The sequence below is a fragment of the Musa acuminata genome, chromosome BXJ2-6 (assembly GCF_036884655.1).
Source record: "Musa acuminata AAA Group cultivar baxijiao chromosome BXJ2-6, Cavendish_Baxijiao_AAA, whole genome shotgun sequence".
Lineage (NCBI taxonomy): Eukaryota > Viridiplantae > Streptophyta > Magnoliopsida > Zingiberales > Musaceae > Musa > Musa acuminata.
In genome coordinates, this window is record NC_088343.1 from 12,008,202 (window position 1) to 12,027,914 (window position 19,713).

Consider the following 19,713-nt stretch of genomic DNA (forward strand, 5'->3'; position numbering starts at 1 on the left):
ATTAAAATTTTAGGTATACTAATTTCACAGATTTTTAAAGTATGGTCAATAAATAAAAAAGTAGGTGAATGTAATCATAAATTTTCTTTCTATCTGGAGTAAATGACATAAGTATTTTTGAATAATTGTTGAAGAATTAGTTCAACTTGAAATTACATCAATGATTGAGGGATCATTGAAGTAGGGTGTATTTGGGAACACATTTGAAATGTGAATTGATAATTAATATTTTTAAAAATTTTCAATGAGTCTAGTTGGAACATAACATTATAAATGTTTAAATGTTGCTATCTTAGCATTTCAGTATTTAATATTTATAAAATATTAATATTTTTTCAAAAAAATCTTTTAAAATATTTTATTATAATATCTAAAATTATAAGATTGTTATTATATTATATAATAGAAATTTTAATTTTAATTTTTTTTCTTTCGATTTTTGTCTAAACCTTGTTTTGATTGAAGCATGGCGTATGTGACCAGAACAGACACGGCGGCCGGGTTCATTGTCCCCAATGCACTGACTTGAAAGTAAGCTTATAAAAAGACCAGAACCAGTGGAATGGTTCAAACGCACGTCTCTTAGTTTTATTTCTCGTCATTTTTTCATTTATTTTTTCCAGATATCTCATTAAAAAAAGTTAATATATGATGAGTTGCTGACTTATGTATTAAAGCTGACAATCTCCTATAAAGGTAAACGGATTGATTAGGCGACAGAAAAAGAAAAAGTCATTATCATCCTCAAAATGACACTGAAATACCACAGATGACGAAGAGTCACTTGTGACACGGTGGTTGGGACAGCCTGAGCCTAAAGCGTAAAAAAGATTACGTCCCAATTCATCTCTGGCACGACTTTAGTCACGTGGATAAGGAGCGCCTGTATCGATGACGTAGCTTCTCCCTTGCGTGTGCCACGTCGGTCCATCGCCACTTATGTCAGCACTACTCGGGAACGGTATGCCTCGCTAGTCGAGACTCAAGACACGAAAAACCGCATCGGCGGAGCGATCGATCGATCGAGCTTCTATATAAGCCCCGAACGCCCCTTCCACCTCGCATTCGTCTCTCTTACGCTCTCAGAGATCCTTGGATGGTGAATGAGCTCCTCCCCTCGTACCGGGACGCGGCGCAGCCAGTGGCGTCGCGCGTGCGGGACCTACTCTCACGCGTGACATTCAGGGAGAAGGCCGCCTCGATGGCCCAGATCGAGCGCAGCGTTGCCTCCCCCTCCGCCCTCTCCGGCCTGTCCGTCGGGAGCGTCCTCAGCGGCCCCGGGGATCGCGCCTCCCCCAGCGATTGGGCCGACATGATCGATCGGATGCAGCACTGGGCTCTGGCCTCCCGCCTCGGCATCCCCATCCTCTACGCCTCCGATTCCGTCCACGGCCACAACAACCTCTACGGCGCCACCATCTTTCCCCACAACGTCGCCCTCGGCGCCATTAGGTCATCCACGCCCTCTTTCCTCCTCTTCCTCTCCATGGAAATGTTCTTGTGCTTTAACAATACGTCCTCGTGTGTATCTCAGAGTAAATAAAAATTTAAAAATATAAAAAAATAAAAATATATAGTTTGATTAACAATTTATATCTTTTATTATTATTAAAAGATATAATAATAATCATATCTAACGGTGTGTCTTGTGGTCATTATGAGGATTAATGGCTCTTCTTAATCACTGTGTTCACTTATTAAGGCTCAGTTTTCATATCTTTATATCAATTCTTGTCAGGAACATCGACTACTAGCGCGTGAAGCAATCAGAAGGTCCTTAGTTTTGTTAAAGAATGGAAAGGATCTGAAGAAACCAATGCTTCCTCTAGATAAATATGGCAGAAGAATCCTTGTTGCTGGCAGACATGCTGATGATATTGGGTGCCAGTGTGGTGGATGGACTGTATCGTGGCAAGGAAGCAGTGGAAAAACAATGATCAGTAGGTTATTTTCTAATTTGTTGCTGGAAAGTTCTCCTTCTCGATTGAGACATGAAATAGGCTTTGACCCGGACATTCTCAAACAGAGTAAATGAGTTCATGGCAATCTTCTATTTGCAGGCACGACTATGTTGGAAGGAATCAGAGATGCAGCAGGAAATGAAACAGAAGATATATGCGATACATCCCCTTCTGAAGCCACTTTATGTGACCAGGAATTCTCATACGCAGTAGTTGCCATTGGGGAGGATGCCCATGCAGAGTCCTCAGGTGACAGAACAGAGCTCGGCATACCCTTTCATACGGTGTCTCTGGTCGCCAGCAAAGTTCCAACGGTGGTGATTGTGGTATCGGGTCGGCCATTGGTGTTCGAGCCGGAATTGTTGGAGAAGATTGATGCCTTGGTTGCAGCTTGGTTGCCTGGAAGCGAGGGAAGGGGGCATTGCTGATGTCCTGTTTGGAGGTCACGACTTTGAAGGCGTGCGTGCAGCGTGTAACTTGGTTCAAGTCAGTGGCTCAGTTGCCCGTGAATGCTGGGCACATGTTGTCACTGACACATGGATTGAAGATGAATCCGGGCAAAAGAAGCTGATGGAATTGTCCTTCACGTCTCCATTATATCGGTATTTCTTGTAAGTAGTAATTTCCAGCTCTGGAGCACGATGAGTTGTACACAGCTCTTAACCTAGAGATGCTGGAAGTATAATGTCAGAACGAAAGTAAATCTACAAACCAGGCATTGTATTTGGATGGTGTGGCTGAAAGCTATAGAAAGATATAGATATATACATTGATGGTAGATAATAAAAAAAAATTGAGTACTACGGAACTGAGAGTTTGAGGATACATTTAAAACGAAAAGAATATTTGATGATATATTTAAAATAACACCTTTTATTGAAGAATTATCCAATTTAATTGAGGATCTATTTAAAAATATTAAATGATCTATTTAAAATTGCACCTATTCTTGGAGGATTATCTAATTTAATCGAGGCCCTCGTGTCGCGATGCTGATGGAATGTTGACCTATGGTGAGGAGGAGGTCGTGTTCTAACTCGACAAGAATATCGATTACGTGGGCTGCTGTCTTGCACGTGCCACTAAAGTCGCGATTTTAAAAACGAGTCTCCTTGTTGGCCGTAGCGTCGATGGTACCCGGATTGGCGTGGATCTATATTGGCGAGGAATGGTTGTCGAACGACTTTAGTTACGACCGAAGTTCCGGCATGAGGGTGTGTGCCGGGTCGGGTCATTGGAGTCCATATTTAAGTCGGTGCGTAAGTCGTCGCTCAAGGGACAGGGACGACTTTGTATATTCCACTGTGCGGATTCGGCCTGCTTGTTTGCGGAGAGGGCGAGGGAGCGGCTGCGCCTGCATCTTTGTATACTCCACGTCTTCCCTTGTTGTCTCTCCAAGATTCTTGGATGGCGAATGAGCTGCTCCCTCCGTATCGGGACGCGACGCAGCCTGTGGAGTCGCGCGTGCGGGACTTGCTCTCGCGCATGACCCTCAGGGAGAAGGCCGCCCAGATGGCCCAGATCGAGCGCTGCGTCGCCTCCCCCTCCGCCCTCTCCGGCCTCCCCGTCGGGAGCGTGCTCAGCGCTGGCGGTAGCGCTCCCAGGGAGCGCGCCTCTCCCCGCGACTGGGCCGACATGATCGACCGGATGCAGCACTGGGCTCTGGCTTCCCGCCTCGGCATCCCCATCCTCTACGCCTCCGATGCCGTCCACGGCCACAACAACCTCTACGGCGCCACCATCTTTCCCCACAACGTCGCCCTCGGCGCCATTAGGTCCTCCACGCCCTCTTTCCTCTTCTTCCTCCTCCATGGAAATGTTATTGTGCTTTAACAATACGTCCTCGTGTGGATCTCAGAGACGGCGACCTCGCTCGCAGAATTGGAGAAGCGACGGCCTTGGAGGTGAGAGCTACCGGCATCCACTGGACGTTCGCCCCTTGTGTGGCTGTAAGTATCATCAAATCAAGAAGTTCTCTCTTTTAGTTGTTGTATGTATGACTATGCTGCAGTCCACGAATGAAGGAATTCTTGATTTGTTCCGTAGGTCTGCAGAGATCCCAGGTGGGGGAGATGCTATGAGAGTTACAGCGAGGACACAGATATTGTCCGGACTATGACTTCGATTGTTGCGGGATTGCAGGGATCACCTCCCCTGGGTCACCCTCCAGGTCATCCTTTTCTTGCTGGGAGGTAAATAATCTGCCGAGGCATCAAGGGTCAACAACAACTCCTGTCATAATATACTGCAGGACCAATCTACTCTTAATTTTTCTTTAGGGTTTTCAGACATGCCTCGCTGTCTCTGATTTTGATAGTTGTAAAAGTTCTTGTAATCTGCAACCTATGGGTCCGAAATCCCCCATTCATAAACTATTCATGGCTTTGTTTCTTGATATTCTTGTTCCAATTGCAGGAAGAATGTGATTGCCTGTGCCAAGCACTTCGTTGGGGATGGGGGCACAGATAAAGGAAAGAATGAAGGGAATACAATTTGTACGTTTGAGGAGTTGGAGGCAACTCATATGAAGCCTTATCTCGACTGTCTTGCACAGGGAGTCTCCACAATTATGGCATCATACACTAGTTGGAATGGGAGGCCATTGCATTCAAATCATTATCTTATAACAGAGATTCTAAAGGGCAAGCTAGGTTTCAAGGTACCAATGTTCACTGCTACAGGATTATCTAGTCTTATTTGTTACTCAAGTCACAAACACAAGAACAAAGGATATTGGTGTCAACTATGTTTGCATGTTTGGTCTGTTCTTGAATTTTAGTTTCTTGAAATACTTTTCATTCATTTTGGACCAAATGTTAGCAATTGTGGATAAATAAACTTCTTATTATTTTGATTTCAGGGTTTTGTGATATCAGATTGGGAAGGAATAGATAGGCTATGTCAACCACATGGATCGAATTACCGTTATTGCATTTCTGCTTCAGTTAATGCTGGAATCGACATGGTGATGATTGAAAGAAATATACAGTACATTCAGCAACTTTTATCTTTATTTGCCTACTTACAGTTGTACAGATTATGGTGCCCCACAGATATGAGAAGTTTTTAGAAGATTTGGTATTTCTAGTGGAATCCGGGAGGATATCCATGTCAAGGATTGATGATGCTGTAGAACGCATCCTGAGGGTGAAATTTGTTGTTGGACTATTTGAGTACCCTTTCTCTGACAGATCTTTGTTTGATGTTGTTGGCTGCAAGGTAAGCTTGATGAATCACAATCAAGTTTGAAATAGTAAAGCAAAAAAACATGTATGTCTTTGTGCCACCAGCTTCACCTTTTTTTAACTTCTTTTGTCTTAAACTTCATCAACGACTTAAGATATTAATCATCTTTTAGATGAACTAACTAAAAAGATAAAAAATGGTATAAGAGACTAAACAATGAGTACAATTCATCAAAATGATAGCAATGATATATTCAATATGAAAACAGATATACCAGTCATAGAAAATAGCCAATACATATTGTTAAATGAAAATGATGTATAGTCTATTGTTCCTTGTTTAGGTTTCTTCCAGAAATTTACAAAAATTCAAGCTTATTAGGCCACCATTAAGCACAGGATAAAGAATGAGTTCATTAACATGTAGTTCATGTTTTCTCATTATTAAAGAATAATTATGGTAATAATAGTGTGCAACCTGATGGATATTAGAAGTTTGGCCACATGTGAACTATAGTTCCAGCAGAAAACTTCGGCAAAGCAGTTTTGTAAAGGCTTCAAATAAGAAGCTCAGAGGCTGTATGAATTAGTAAATTCTTGGCATCATTTATCTGCATAAAAAAAATCCTTCTTGTATGCTCAGGGCCTTCCACTTATTAGTGATATGTGCTACTATTGTTTCCTTAATGTGGGTGTCTACATAGTTTTGTGAACAGGCCTATCCTTTTATCTCTTTATTTAATCATTAATCACCATAGAAATTTTTATTTAATTTTTGTTTCTTTATATCATATTTTTATCAGGAACATCAAATTCTAGCACGTGAAGCTGTTAGAAGATCCCTAGTTTTATTAAAAAATGGAAAGGATCTAAAGAAACCAATACTTCCTCTAGACAAAAATGCCAGAAGAATCCTTGTTGCTGGGACACATGCTGATGATATTGGATATCAGTGTGGCGGATGGACCATAACGTGGCATGGAAGTAGTGGAAGAATAACAATCGGTAGGTATGTTTTGATTGGTTCGGAAAAAATTTCCTTTACCATATTTTATTTCTTTTCTTTGATTTGGCCTTTGACAGTTTATGGTAACTGGATATTTAAAAACTTCACTGTATTTTGGTCTGTCATGCATGTCTATTGCTTAAGCATACACAACATAATGATTTGGTAAAAGCTTTGTTGCATGTCTTAGCAATGACAGAATCTTTTTCTTATAGTATTTCTCTGTCCCTCCTCCCTGAATATCCTCATCTACTATAACTATTCTCGTATCTACCACAGACAAATTTTCTAATCTTCAACAGGTACCAAGTGGTCGGCCAAATAGTTTTAGGACTTCCTTTATGGTAGCCTAAGCCTGTGAAGCTGAAAGTTGTCTTGCAATATGTTTGTCTGATGTTGTGGTGTCCAACTAGTCAATGGCTGGCCGATCCACATAAACTGCAAAAGCTGAATTTTGTGCATATGTGTGTTCTTGTACTGCATAACAAGAGAGTTTTAGTAATAATATACATCACATAGAAGACTTGCATACATTTGTCCCGGGTTTAACATAGTTTGGCAGGTTAAACTAATCCGTAACAAAAACAGCCAAATATAGCAGGTATTTGTTATTTTCACTATGGATTATTGGACAAAGTAACTTGTTAAACATGATTTTTCTTTGCATCATCTTGCACAAGAATTTGAGGGATCTTTTTGAGGAAAATGTTGATGACCTATGTCATCTACCTAAATACAATAGGTCATATCAAACTACATACTGAGGCTGTTTATGTTTCTTGGCGGGGCTTTATGGCAGATGAACTGAATTCTAGTTAAGATTGCTATTTCAGTTGTTCATGGTGCCAAATTGTCTTCACTTCAAAAATATGTAGTCTTGAAGGTTTATAATATCAATAATACAGTACAGAGAGCGGAACTCATTAGCAGCATCTGGCAGATACATTCCAGAGAATATGATAAACAAGAGACAATATTTAATAGGCATCACATAGAACAGAACTTTTGAGTTGTTCATGTTGATTATTGAAGTTCTTCTTGGCGCAAAATGACTGGCATGCACTTGTGACATTTTGGTGAATTGTTCTGAAAGGCTATAATGTCTGCATTTTCTGGGATGGATCTGTTCAAAGTCAAAAGTAATGAACTCTACAAACTGGCATGCCTCAATTTGGAACCAAATGATATAGTGTTAGATAGGCTTGCCTTTGCATGATGATACATGCATGGTTGTTGCTTTGCAAATTAATCCAGTGAATTGTTGTTTTTGAGGTAAGAAATAATTGATATTTTTGTCATGTTCAAGTGATCGTACAGTGTAACATACATGTAGTTGCTTTCCTTGAGTAACACATGGACTAATTTGTCAGAATATAGAAAACAAATGAGCAGTTATCGTTCATGACTTGTTCTTTTATGTTGGAAGCCATGCCATATTTTGTATCCTCACCACAATTTGATTCTCAAGCTCAGCTTTCTTAATTTCAATGGAAGGTTTTATCTTTTCTCAATGTCTGAGTTGAACATTATCAATGGAGTAAATAGGTTCATGCCAATTTTACATTTGCAGGCACAACCGTGTTGGAAGCAATTAGAGAAGCAGCAGGAAATGAAACAGAAGTTGTATACGAGAAATGCCCATCTGAAGCCACCTTTTCTGATCGGGAATACTCGTACGCGATAGTTGCCATTGGGGAGGATGCGTATGCAGAGTTTTTAGGTGACAGAACCGAGCTTGGCATACCATTTGATGGTGCCACTATGATCTCTCTGATTGCCGGTAAGGTTCCCACGGTGGTGATTGTGATATCAGGTAGGCCATTGGTTTTTGAGCCAGAATTGTTGGACAAGATCGACGCCCTGGTTGCAGCTTGGTTACCTGGAAGTGAGGGAGGGGGCATTGCTGATGTCCTATTTGGAGATTACGACTTTGAAGGTGTGCTGCCCATAACTTGGTTCAAGTCAGTCGACCAGTTACCGATGAATGCTGGGCACAATGCCTATGATCCCCTGTTTCCACTGGGATATGGGCTGAAGATGAATCTAGACAACAGAGGCTGATGGAGTTGTCCTTCAGGTCTGCATTCTACGATGTTCCTTCCTGTATCGTGATTTATTTCCAAGTACATTTGTATTGATAACAAGTGTAGCCCCATGCAATTACCAGCTCTGAAGCAGGACGATTTGTTTTCTCAAGCACAGAGCCACATATATAATAAACCTGCAAACCAGGCAGGTATTGTATTTAGATGATGCTAAACTCCATCCTTGTGGTGTCAAATAAGTTTTAATCTCATCAATTTGGTTTGATTCGCATAGGAAGAGAGAATAAAGAAGGGCCCGTGATTGATAATTATAATCGGTTTTATTGGTACCGTCTCTCACTGCTAAGCGTAGGAACGCGTGCCATCTCCCGACGGCTATCATCAGGACATCAATGTCTTCTCTGGAAGCGTGTCCTCCTTCAATTCTTCAAAGACAGCAGCGAACTACCAACAGTGTGGTGATCGGTATCAATTTTGTTTGGTCTCGGAAGAAAGCTTTCCTTCTACTAATTATGAACAGCCATCTCTCGTTAACAATAGAAGGGCGTGCAAGAGCCTCTAATTTCCTCTGGCGTATTTGTCAAGTGGTCGGTCTTTATAAACAACCCCTTCGCGAGCTCATCAGACTCGAGAGAGACGGTGAGTGCCTGATCGGAGAAGCAGGAATAGAGAGAGAGAGAGAGAGAGTTTCATCTGCCCAGAATCTGTTCGAGGTATGGTCGAAGATTAACACTCGTCTCGTACAATTCTTCCTCATTTCCTGTGTGTGTGTATGTGTGTTGATCCTTGTTGATATTATTATTAATGCTTTTATGCAGGTGAAGTATTATTATTCATAAGGATCGCTTCAAGCCGATGGGGGAAGGCGAAGATATATACACGAAAGATGGAACGACTGATCTCCATGGGAACCCTGCGATCAAGAAGGACACTGGAAATTGGAGGGCTTGTCCCTACATTCTTGGTACGGTTCTCTTGTTCTCGTAACCATGTATGTGCTTTGTGCAGCCAGCTACTGTATAAATATTCATGTCGTGCTGCCTGTCTCAGCAAACGAATGCTGCGAGAGGCTGGCATACTATGGCATGAGCACCAACCTGGTGAACTACATGAAGGATCGTCTCCACCAAGGGAATGCTACTGCAGCAAACAATGTCACCGACTGGTCCGGCACATGCTATGTCATGCCACTCCTTGGGGCGTTTATAGCTGATGCCTACGCTGGACGATACTGGACGATTGCCAGCTTCATGATCATCTACATCTTGGTGAGGAACTCGCATCCCTATGATTCTTGTGCTGGAGGCCTCACTCAGGTTCTGGACACTGTGATCTACTCGACTGCAGGGTCTGACACTACTGACGTTGACTGCATCAGTCAAAGGCCTGGAACCTACTTGTCACAGTGGCGTCTGTGATCCAACGAGAGCACAAACTGCGGTGGTCTTCACATCCCTTTATCTTATTGCACTGGCGACAGGAGGAATCAAGCCATGCGTCTCCTCCTTCGGCGCTGACCAATTCGATGAAACGGACGAGTCGGAGAAGAAGAGGAAGAGCTCCTTCTTCAACTGGTTCTACTTCTCCATCAACATAGGCTCGCTGGTGGCTGCTTCTGTGCTGGTATGGATACAGACGAACGTGGGGTGGGGGTGGGGGTTTGGGATCCCGGCCGTCGCGATGGCTGTTGCGGTCGTGAGCTTTTTCTTGGGCACACCATTGTACAGGCACCAGAAGCCAGGAGGAAGCCCTCTTACACGTATTGCCCAGGTTATGGTGGCATCCTTGAGGAAATCTGGAGTGAAGCTACCCGCAAATAAGTCACTGCTGTATGAAATCACACGGGAAGACTCTGCCATACGAGGTAGCCGCAAAATGGATCACACGGACCAATTGAAGTAAGTCCACTGGAACTACTACTCCTTTGATATGATGGCGGTTTCTGATCTTAGTGTTCTCCGTCTCTGCTAATTAAGTATGCATGCTTTGTGGGATCCCCCAGGTTCCTGGACAAGGCTGCAGTGCAGACTCAAGAGGACAAGATCAACGGCGCGGTGAACCCATGGAGGCTGTGCACGGTCACCCAAGTCGAGGAGCTGAAGAGCATCGTGCGCCTCCTCCCCATCTGGGCGAGCGGCATCGTCTTCTCCACCGTCTACAGCCAGATGGGCACCATGTTCGTGCTGCAAGGCAACACCCTGGATCGCCACATGGGCCCCCGCTTCGAGATCCCGTCAGCCTCGCTCTCCATCTTCGACACCATCAGCGTCATCGTCTGGGTTCCCATCTACGACCGCGTCGTCGTTCCGGTGGCCCGAAGGTTTACGGGCCGGGAGCGGGGCTTCACCCACCTGACGCGCATGGGCGTCGGCCTGGTGATCTCCATCTTCGCCATGTCGTCCGCTGGCGTTCTCGAGGTCGCGAGGCTCCGGGTGGTGGCGCGGCACAAGCGGTACGATGGTGGCTATGTTCCCATGTCCGTGTTCTGGCAGGTGCCTCAGTACGTCATCGTGGGGGCAGCCGAGGTCTTCACCTTCATCGGACAGCTGGAGTTCTTCTACGACCAGGCGCCTGACGCGATGAGGAGCATGTGTTCCGCCCTGTCGCTCACCACGGCGGCGCTCGGAAACTACTTGAGCAGCTTGCTTGTTACCATCGTCTCACGCATCACCACGAAGAACGGGAAGCCCGGATGGATTTCGGACGACCTCGACCGCGGCCACCTCGACTATTTCTTCGGGCTCCTGGCCGTCCTCAGCCTCGTGAACTTTGGCGTGTATCTTGTGATGGCGAAATGGTATACCTACAAGAAGGCAATAGATAATGAGACGAAGGCAGAAGCACGTAATGACATGTGATGTCGATGGCACCTATTGTCAATCAATGCTTTTTTTTTTGGCTCCATGGAGCAAATATGTTTTTAGTTACATAACGAAATCTTGATATGCTTTCGACTTTTAGTTTGCTGTCTGTCACACAGCGAAATCTTGATATGCTTTTTAATTTACATCAAGAATTTTAAACAAGAGGATATCAACCAACCTTGAGAAAAATACCTCCAACCAAGCAATGTTTTCTCAAGTTCAGTTTTAACAGCCACAAGTTAGTCGACAAAGCGCACCTCGTCAAGCTATGTTAACCAATCATCATTCGAAATCTGTGCATCTTTCCTCACTAGCCAAACTCGAAAAACACAGCCAGGTATTTTTTAACCAATAAATACGTCATAATCTATTTAAACAACATGATTTGAGCAGCAAAATTTGCACAGGAGATTATCCAAGGCGAGATTGTGGAAAAGACAACCTGCCTGCAATCACGGGCATTTCCAATTTTCTCCGGCATAGATGGCCTGGTTTCCAAGTTCTTCCTCAATTCTAAGTAGCTGCAGTGTTGAAAAAGAAAATGTCAGCATACACACTAAATAAATATTAGAACGCCGCTATCTGGCGTAATTTTCAAACAAAAAAGAAGTCAACATAGTAGCTTGATAATCCACTTCCAATTCAACAGAAACAATCCTTGATTCGATGAAATCTTAGAAAAGAATAGACACATTAGTAAATGAATGGGATTATGAAAAACATAAATGATAAGATGCATAATAGCACGAGACCCATTTTAAAGCAAAAAATCTTTCTTTAACAAAGGCTCAGCATGTGGTTGGTTGGTATCTATCCTAGAAAACATGCAAACTCCTCATTATGGCAACAACTATTTGCTTTGCCCAAAAAGGCACAAAGCAATATATGCCCATTGGTAGTTTAATTAAAGTGACCCAATCCTAGTGTTCATAGTCAACATCTTAATGGTTGAAATGAGCCACGTTAATATGATCTTCTTATTTATTAGGAACGGACCAACCTGATTGTATTTTGCAAGCCGCTCACCCCGACAAGGTGCACCAGCTTTTACTTGACCAGTGGCAAGCCCAACTGCTAAATCAGCAATGAATGTCTCTTCGGTCTCTCCAGATCTATGAGAAATGATGACTCCCCATTGAGCATCCTTTGCTTGCTTAACAACTTCTATAGCCTCCGTGACAGTACCAACCTGATTTACCTGTATCATAATCCAGATCCAGAATAATCATATCAAGCTTATGAGATTAAGAATTCAACAAACAATCAATTACATCAGTCAAGGTACATCCTAGTTTTGATTCAATTTCTTTTTCTGATTCGATTAATGCAATTGTTTGAAATTAACCATATTAGGTCCTAATCAATTTGTCGAGTGAATTCAATTCTAAAATATTGGTATTGCTAATTTTCCTGATCTAAGGCTTATATTTTTGAACAGCCATGACAAAAATCAATGTAGGGTTTGTTAACGCCACCAACTTTTACGCAAACCATTTTTGAACTACATTTAAAGAAAGTAAACTATCCAAGACAGTTATTATACTTCTATCATAGACATTGCTAAAGCCATGTGCGTGCTCAGATCAGCAGGTTACCTTGAGAAGAAGCGCATTGCAAGTATACTCATTTACTGCCCGCTCAATGCGTTTAGGATTTGACATCAATAAGTCATCTCCAACTACCTGCAAAATGTTCTATCAAGAGCTGTTCTTTATCTTTAGCCCAGAAGTACTCGGAACAAGGAATGCACCTGGCATAACCCCAAGGCAGAGAACAACTTTGTGTGTTCCCAGTCCTCCTTGTCAAAGGGCTGCTCAATAGAAACAATTGGATATTCTAGTAGAAATGTAATTTGTCAATTAGATCAATGTTGCTTTCCATAATTTCAATAGTGACCTAAAAATAATCAACACGGCAGATGACTTACCTGTACACAGCTTAGTATACAACTCGAGCATATCTTCCCCTGTTTTGAAATCTTGTCCTGATTTCCCTGGTGTTTTGAAGTCTAAATCATACTTCTTTCCTGATAAGAGCAAAAATATTTTTAGTTGTCTACTGACATCATAATGCACCTGGTGTCACATTATAATAGCAACCAATCACAAACTACACATAGTTCGGATAATTCAAATGAATGGTTAAGGAGCAACTGCTCATTTATTATTTCTCCACACTAAATTTTTTTCCTGATATATTTTGCATTTTGAAATCTAACATGTTTCATTGCAGAATAAATCAATTAAATAAATCATTTATGCACATCGATATCTGAAATTTAAATTTAGGCACATTGACATCATGTTTCATGATGCCGTTATTTCCGATAACAGGAAACACTGAGCAAAATTAACATGCCATATTTGAAATTTAAATAGATAAAATGGAACTAAGTTTCTTGCATTGCATTTACCGATGCAAAAATCAGTAGCACCAACATCTATTGCCATCTTAATTCTTCCATTATATCCTGCTCTGTCAATTGCCTCCTTAACAAGATCCAAGCACTCCGTGATGCTGATGCCCAAAAAAACAATTAGCTGGTCCAAATAAGTTCTAAGAGAGAACAAATTTACATAGCAAGTAGAATATTCAGGTCTACTTAAGGACAATTGTGCCAATCAGAATGTGATGGCATGAGTCAAGATGTATTGTGGCAGAAATGCAATCAAATGTACTATGCCAGCCCGTGCCTAAGGCATTCAATTATGTCTAGACTAATTTTTGGTCTATGTTGATTAACATAGGGGCATGCCATCTGGCAGAGCACAGTCTTCTACCATGCCAAAAAGGTATTGGTACATCCTTGTGCTGTGAAACAACTATCCTTGAGCCAAAAAAGATCTTCAGAAAAACCACCATGCACTAGATTTTTATTTTTGGAAACTAAAAGAAAGCCTTGCAACCAATGGAGCAAATAGCTTTACTGGTAGGGATTGTATTCTAGTTAGTTTCATATTTAATGTCATAAGAGAATGGTATAACTTGCCTTGAGATATTTGGAGCAAATCCACCATCATCACCAACATTATACCCAACTGAACCATATTTCTCCATAATAATAGCCTGGAGTTCAGCCAAACAATGTGAAGAGCAGCCAGATTAGTTGAGGCTGGAAAATATATAGTGAAAACCAGAATAATCAAGTAGAAGAATCCTTTGAAATGGTACAATGAGTGAGGAATTAAAGAAAAATTCTAGAACTGCATTGCTGTAGTGTATTGTAAGAAAATGAAACAAAAGGTTAAAAAAAACCTCAAATTAACAATATCAACTATTTAGATAAAACATATTGCATGTGATGCTTGAAACACCTAAAACCAAGAAACAATAGTCAGATGCAGTAGAAAATCTATCACTGAAACTCTACCTTCAAGAGGTTATATGAGCAAGTTGTTATTTTCAGAAGAATCAAATATTGCAAAAGAATAACATAACACTAAGAAGTTGATTTTGAGTACCTTTAAGTGATGATATGTTTCAGAACCCATCTGCATTGCTTCCTGAAAGCTATTTGCACCAACTGGAAGAATCATAATTTCCTGAAAGTGTAGTAATTGACAGTCAGTTTTTAACTTCTCACCAAATAAATTAATCAGAAAAAAAATTATGCCATGAGTTGATAAAGTTTTCAACATCAGAAAGAGGGAAATTTAAAAATAAAAATGCCAAGCAAGTATTTTGAAATGAAAGTTGATAAATCTTAGTCTGAACACATGGAGTGATATGAAAAAAGAATTTCTAGCAAGCACAGAACTGTTTCATATGTGAATCATTCAACAGTGCTAGTGCTACTGACATACATCTTAACAGTAGTAAAGGAAACAGAAAATGCCACTGAATTTAAACATACTGAATTTAGCAGAAATGCAATTAAACAGAAAGCACACTGAATTTGCATAAAAACACACTGAATTTAAACAAATGTGGGCTGAATTAAACATGGCTAATTGAATAACTTGATGCATCACTCTTTTGATTGGTCCAACTATGTTAAGATGTTAATAGCCTCTCATCCATACATATCAATTATCTAGCAAAAGAGAATTGGTCTCAAAAATCATGACTAATACAGGCAATACCTGAACAGCCAGATTGTTCTCAGCATGTTTTCCACCACTTATGACTGTGATGGCTGGAACAGGAAGAACTGGATTGCTTTTACCAGAAAGATCAGCAATATGCTTATACAATGGAACCTGAACATACAAGAAGAAATTGAACAAAGGTGTAGATAAATGAAACAGAAAATCCAACAGCCAAGTCAAAATTATATTGTGCCTCTTTTTCAGCAGCACCAGCTTTACAGGCAGCAATTGACACAGCTAACATTGCATTCGCTCCAAGCTCAGCCTGCAAAATGTAGCCTACTAATAATATCCTGCTTTTATCATAAGCATTCTGTAAATACAGACGAGATTATTAATAATGAAACAAGATACAAAATCCAATCCCTCAAATATGATATCCAGACAGATCAAGGGATCATCTGTTACCATGTTAAATGCTTAATGCCATTTATTCCCTAAGAAACATGAAAAATATATGAGTTAAGGATAAACATGTAGTAGCTAACAAATAAATTCTGCAAGTAAGAACAGTTATCCACTGGCAAAAGAAAGAAATCAAGTGGCTTAATACAAAAAACAAAGGCATTGGATGAAAATCAAAATATACATACAATATATAAATAAATAAAGGTTAAATGTTAATCTAGCAACAAAAGAAGAAAACATCATATAAATAAAAAGCAACAGAATTAGGAATATCTCCAAATTAATAAAGAAAAATTGATGATAAGCAAGAGGACTCTACAAGACTACCAATTTTCAGCATGCAATCTTAATTATTTTGCTTTCATCATAACCATTCTTTTCCTTTCGTCTACTCAGTCCATTCATCTCTTAAGTGTAAACTTTCTCTTATGCATTTATCACGCAAAATTGATCCAATGCTGTACTTGACAAACAAAAGAATGTCCTTTTCAAAGTGTAAACTTAATTGTCTGTATGATATTCTTTTAGCTGGTGATTTCTTTTCTTTCATTTGCCAAAAATAATTTCAAAGAGATAAATAACAATGATAATAGTCAAGTTACAAAGGTATAAGAAAAGTCTTTGATAAATAATAATGATAATAGTCAATTTAGAAAGGTAAACAAATAAATTATTTCTTCAAAAAAAGCAACAAGGTTTGGAGTCTCGAGGTTTGAAGACATTAGCAAAAACTTCGATCGTATCATAAACTCTTCAAGTAATTGTTGATTTGTATCTTGCTATTCATGGTTAACAGAAACATTAACACAAAATTGCAGTCTCCATTAAATAGAAAAATCTGAATTTGCCTTTCATGGACTGAAACTAAAGAAAATAACTTAACAAGTAACTACACAATGGATAAAATTGTCTGATACTTCAAGCATTGAGCTTAATTTAAGGACAATAACAGGTTAACCAACCACTAATATATTTTCGACACTCAGAAGAATTTAATCCAACACCCTTGCATCCAGATGATCAAAAGTTCTTAGCAAAAGGAACAGAGATATAAAGTAAAGTCTTGTAAAGATAATGAATTCTGCATAATAAAGAGATGAAAGTGATCACATTGACAGTAAGCATCAATAAGAAAATGCAAACATCTCCATGGACCATCAACAAAATAAATAAATCTATAAAGAATGCATGAGAGTTAGAACAAGTGCTAAAACAATACAATCTGATTTTCCTTTGTAACTAAACTGCCAAAGTAACATAAGCCTAGAAATCATGAGATATTTTCAGCATGGAAGACTTTAGAGACATGCAAGCAAGAATGGCCAAAGCAATAAAGTTATGTTATCAACAAAAAAAGACTTACTTTATACTCAGTTTTGTCCAAGTCCATCATTGCCTGATCTATTTGGACTTGGAGTAGGGGGTCCATGCCAATTAAGGCTTCAGAAATCTTCTCATTGATCATATTGACAGCTTTTAAAACACCCTTACCAAGATACTTCCCTTTGTCACCATCACGTAATTCAACAGCTTCGTACCTGAGTTTAGACAATAAAGACAGTGATCAACATGAAATATTATAATTGAGGTGCTAGGATTCAGATAAGGCATGAACGAATTTATTGAGTGATGACTCCTTTTGACAGCAAAACAATTGACAGTTTCTTAATGTGAAGGAATTATATGAAAGCAGGGGAAAATATCAAGGTGTGTTTCATTGCACAAACATTTTGTCAATTACTAACATCAGATAAATGCAAAATGAAACTGTGACAACCTGTACAGATGATGCCATGGTCCTTGTTTGCATGAGAATGCAACAACGGCTAACAGGACACTAGCCAAGCACTCTTTGAACTTTCATTCCAGTATAATGTGCAGTACTAACATTAATATCTAGTACTTCCAATGACATGATATAAGTGGGTTTTTGTGTGGTTGCTAATCTTAGCGGTGCTTTATAAAGTAACAAGCTAAATTAACAAAGTACTTCCAATGACATGGTCCTTGTTTTATGGGGAACATTAAAATTAACAAGCTAGTCTTTCTTAAGGTAAGATGGAAAACCTCAAATACATTTCATAATAAATGAAATGTGTAGAGTACAGAAAATATGTAGTAAGACAACCCATATGGCAAGAACCATATTTCTGGTACTAAGAAATGAATATCTAGAATAGAAAATATTCAAACTGCAAGGTGCTAACTGAATCTTTGAGAAGAGCAGGATCCTCCAAAATTAGGATATAAAGAAAAAAAAAAGTGATTTTGTATATGATTTCTCAGGGTCAGTTCTTCTGAGTCCTTCATTACGATCCTCACATATTCAATGATGATCACATTTGTGGAAGCCTATTGTGAACATTTTTCGGGCTAAACCTTCTAACCGGATTGGATAAGGGCCAAGAATCACATTCGGTTGCTTCTGATAGAAATTTCTGCATCAGAATCGACTGCCGCATTACTATTTTTATGCAAAAGATATGTTGATTAAAATGCATCTAGGTTCCAGAAATCGTTCACACAGAAAGCCCCAAGAGATGGATTGAATCGATGCGATTCAACAACCTCACAAGAACGATGACGATCACCCAAGAAAGCAACTAATGAGCGTTAAAAGATTTGGGAGCATGATTGGATCACAAAGGAGGAGGAAGACGGTTCACGTACATTCCAGCGGACGCACCGCTGGGAACCGAGGCGCGATACATGCCCTTGTTGGTGTAGAGGTCGACTTCCACGGTGGGGATCCCTCGGCTGTCCAAGATCTGCCGCGCTTTGATCTTGGTGATGACGGGAGGGACGGCCTTCCGCATGTGATTGGACTGCAGAACGAACAGAGGCGACGATGAAATCAAACGACAAAACAAACCCAAGAAGAGGAGATGGGGAGGTGGTGAGGGGAATAGGTACGATGAAGAGGACGGGGTCGGAGGCCTTGGCCCTGACGGCGGCATTGACGGCGTCCTCGATCTTCCGAGAGAGCAAGTGCTTGTCGAGATACTCCTGCACCGACATCTCCCCTTCTTTCTTCTCTTGCTTCGCCTTTCTTCTCCTCCGTCGTCGTCGTCGTCTTCGCCTCCACGAAACGAGAATTCCAGAGAGAGAGAGAGACAGAGTTACGGTGGCTGATTAGATGATGGTGCTTGATGAGGTCGCGTCACCGCTGCCGCGCCGGATGGTGAAGCGGAAGAAAGGGTAGAGAACGCTTCAATGACGATGATACCCTTCAATTTGTTAAAATTTACGAACAAATGCGATCCAACCCAAATGCGTCCGACAACGGGTTCGGAAACGGATCGGATGTTAGTATGTTCACGCCACATAAATAATACAACATCACGTCTGTGTTGAGACATTATAGCGATCAGTATAATAATTTTAAAGATTTTTCCCATCAATCAAATTATCAAAATTAATGGTTTGCTTTAATTAAATTATTTATAACATTATTTATTAGTAAATCAAGTTAAAAATTTGGTCAATCAATTAAATAATTAAATAATCTTTAATTTATTAATTGATTTACTTCTTAATAAATCATGTGATTTTTTTAAAAATAATTGGTTTAAATTTTATTTTTATATGTGAACTATAAAAAATAAGTATTATAATTCTATGTTTATGTGTAAAAATAAAATAAATATAAATTAAATATAAAAATTAAACTATTACTTAGCTTTGGAGAAGAGTTGATCTTCTTCCATGCTCCTTCTCCCAATCGAGCGAAGGATTGAGGATCCTCAATCTTATACTTTTTTCTTCCGAAGTTTTGATTTATGCTATGAGATTTTTGGTATTAAATTTGTTATAATTTCATGATACATAATAATATTTTAATTTTAAAAATATAATTAATAAGTAATGATCATTGAATTTTTAATATTAAAATAATTTTTTGTTTAATGATGATGATGCATGAGGAATAATGTTATTTTATGCTTGAATCTATATTTTATAAATCTATGTCAAAATGGTGGTTCTAATTTATTTAACTTGTCAAAGAATTATGTGAATTTCTAAATTTTGATCAATGAAATACTTATTCTACTATTTTTTTCAGGTTTAAATGTTATTTTGTGACAAATTAAAATATTTTAAAAAAATTAAGATCAAAATTGGTGTGACATGAGTCAAGTTGATATGTCAAACCAAG

General features: G+C 39.7%; 4 protein-coding genes across 5 annotated transcripts; 3 read left to right on the forward strand and 1 right to left on the reverse strand.

The window, feature by feature from the left end:
• Positions 1–761: 761 nt before the first annotated feature.
• Positions 762–1,835, forward strand: LOC135614884 (uncharacterized). The gene is made up of 2 exons (XM_065112725.1): positions 762–1,452; positions 1,739–1,835. Exons 1-2 carry the CDS (start codon positions 1,097–1,099, stop codon positions 1,752–1,754), a joined length of 372 nt encoding a protein of 123 aa, XP_064968797.1. The 5' UTR covers positions 762–1,096; the 3' UTR covers positions 1,755–1,835.
• Positions 1,836–3,259: 1,424 nt separating this feature from the next.
• Positions 3,260–8,400, forward strand: LOC135614881 (uncharacterized). 2 transcript variants are annotated; one of them, XM_065112720.1, is made up of 8 exons: positions 3,260–3,736; positions 3,820–3,910; positions 4,008–4,153; positions 4,377–4,620; positions 4,822–4,926; positions 4,998–5,180; positions 5,950–6,151; positions 7,723–8,400. In XM_065112720.1, exons 1-8 carry the CDS (start codon positions 3,369–3,371, stop codon positions 8,211–8,213), a joined length of 1,830 nt encoding a protein of 609 aa, XP_064968792.1. In that variant the 5' UTR covers positions 3,260–3,368; the 3' UTR covers positions 8,214–8,400. The 2 variants fall into 2 exon arrangements, with proteins under 2 accessions (XP_064968792.1, XP_064968793.1); XM_065112721.1 differs by having other exon boundaries at positions 3,262–3,736; positions 5,950–6,155; positions 7,723–7,886.
• On the forward strand, positions 8,257–11,153 carry LOC135614882 (protein NRT1/ PTR FAMILY 8.1-like). The gene is made up of 6 exons (XM_065112722.1): positions 8,257–8,388; positions 8,472–8,910; positions 9,016–9,161; positions 9,248–9,465; positions 9,545–10,095; positions 10,200–11,153. The coding sequence occupies exons 3-6, from the start codon at positions 9,053–9,055 to the stop codon at positions 11,053–11,055; spliced, it is 1,734 nt and encodes a 577-aa protein (XP_064968794.1). The 5' UTR covers positions 8,257–8,388; positions 8,472–8,910; positions 9,016–9,052; the 3' UTR covers positions 11,056–11,153.
• A 190-nt stretch (positions 11,154–11,343) lies between these two features.
• On the reverse strand, positions 11,344–18,719 carry LOC135614883 (cytosolic enolase 3-like). Its single transcript, XM_065112723.1, has 13 exons — positions 18,471–18,719; positions 18,228–18,382; positions 16,921–17,095; positions 15,343–15,414; positions 15,144–15,260; positions 14,523–14,603; positions 14,051–14,127; positions 13,475–13,578; positions 12,989–13,087; positions 12,812–12,897; positions 12,657–12,743; positions 12,062–12,259; positions 11,344–11,582 (listed from the first exon to the last, which is right to left on the reverse strand). Exons 1-13 carry the CDS (start codon positions 18,573–18,575, stop codon positions 11,514–11,516), a joined length of 1,425 nt encoding a protein of 474 aa, XP_064968795.1. The 5' UTR covers positions 18,576–18,719; the 3' UTR covers positions 11,344–11,513.
• Positions 18,720–19,713: the final 994 nt, after the last annotated feature.

Coding starts and splice junctions, on each gene's coding strand:
- LOC135614884 (XM_065112725.1), top strand. CDS start 1,097: ATGGTGAATGAGCTCCTCCCCTCGTACCGGGACGCGGCGCAGCCAGTG.
- LOC135614881 (XM_065112720.1), top strand. CDS start 3,369: ATGGCGAATGAGCTGCTCCCTCCGTATCGGGACGCGACGCAGCCTGTG. Junction 4,154..4,376: donor CATCCTTTTCTTGCTGGGAG/GTAAATAATCTG, acceptor TTCCAATTGCAG/GAAGAATGTGATTGCCTGTG. Junction 5,181..5,949: donor TTGATGTTGTTGGCTGCAAG/GTAAGCTTGATG, acceptor TATTTTTATCAG/GAACATCAAATTCTAGCACG.
- LOC135614882 (XM_065112722.1), top strand. CDS start 9,053: ATGGGGGAAGGCGAAGATATATACACGAAAGATGGAACGACTGATCTC. Junction 9,162..9,247: donor GGCTTGTCCCTACATTCTTG/GTACGGTTCTCT, acceptor TGCCTGTCTCAG/CAAACGAATGCTGCGAGAGG. Junction 9,466..9,544: donor TCATGATCATCTACATCTTG/GTGAGGAACTCG, acceptor ACTCGACTGCAG/GGTCTGACACTACTGACGTT.
- LOC135614883 (XM_065112723.1), bottom strand. CDS start 18,575: ATGTCGGTGCAGGAGTATCTCGACAAGCACTTGCTCTCTCGGAAGATC. Junction 13,579..14,050: donor TTTGCTCCAAATATCTCAAG/GCAAGTTATACC, acceptor TTTGGGCATCAG/CATCACGGAGTGCTTGGATC. Junction 13,088..13,474: donor TGCTACTGATTTTTGCATCG/GTAAATGCAATG, acceptor TGCTCTTATCAG/GAAAGAAGTATGATTTAGAC.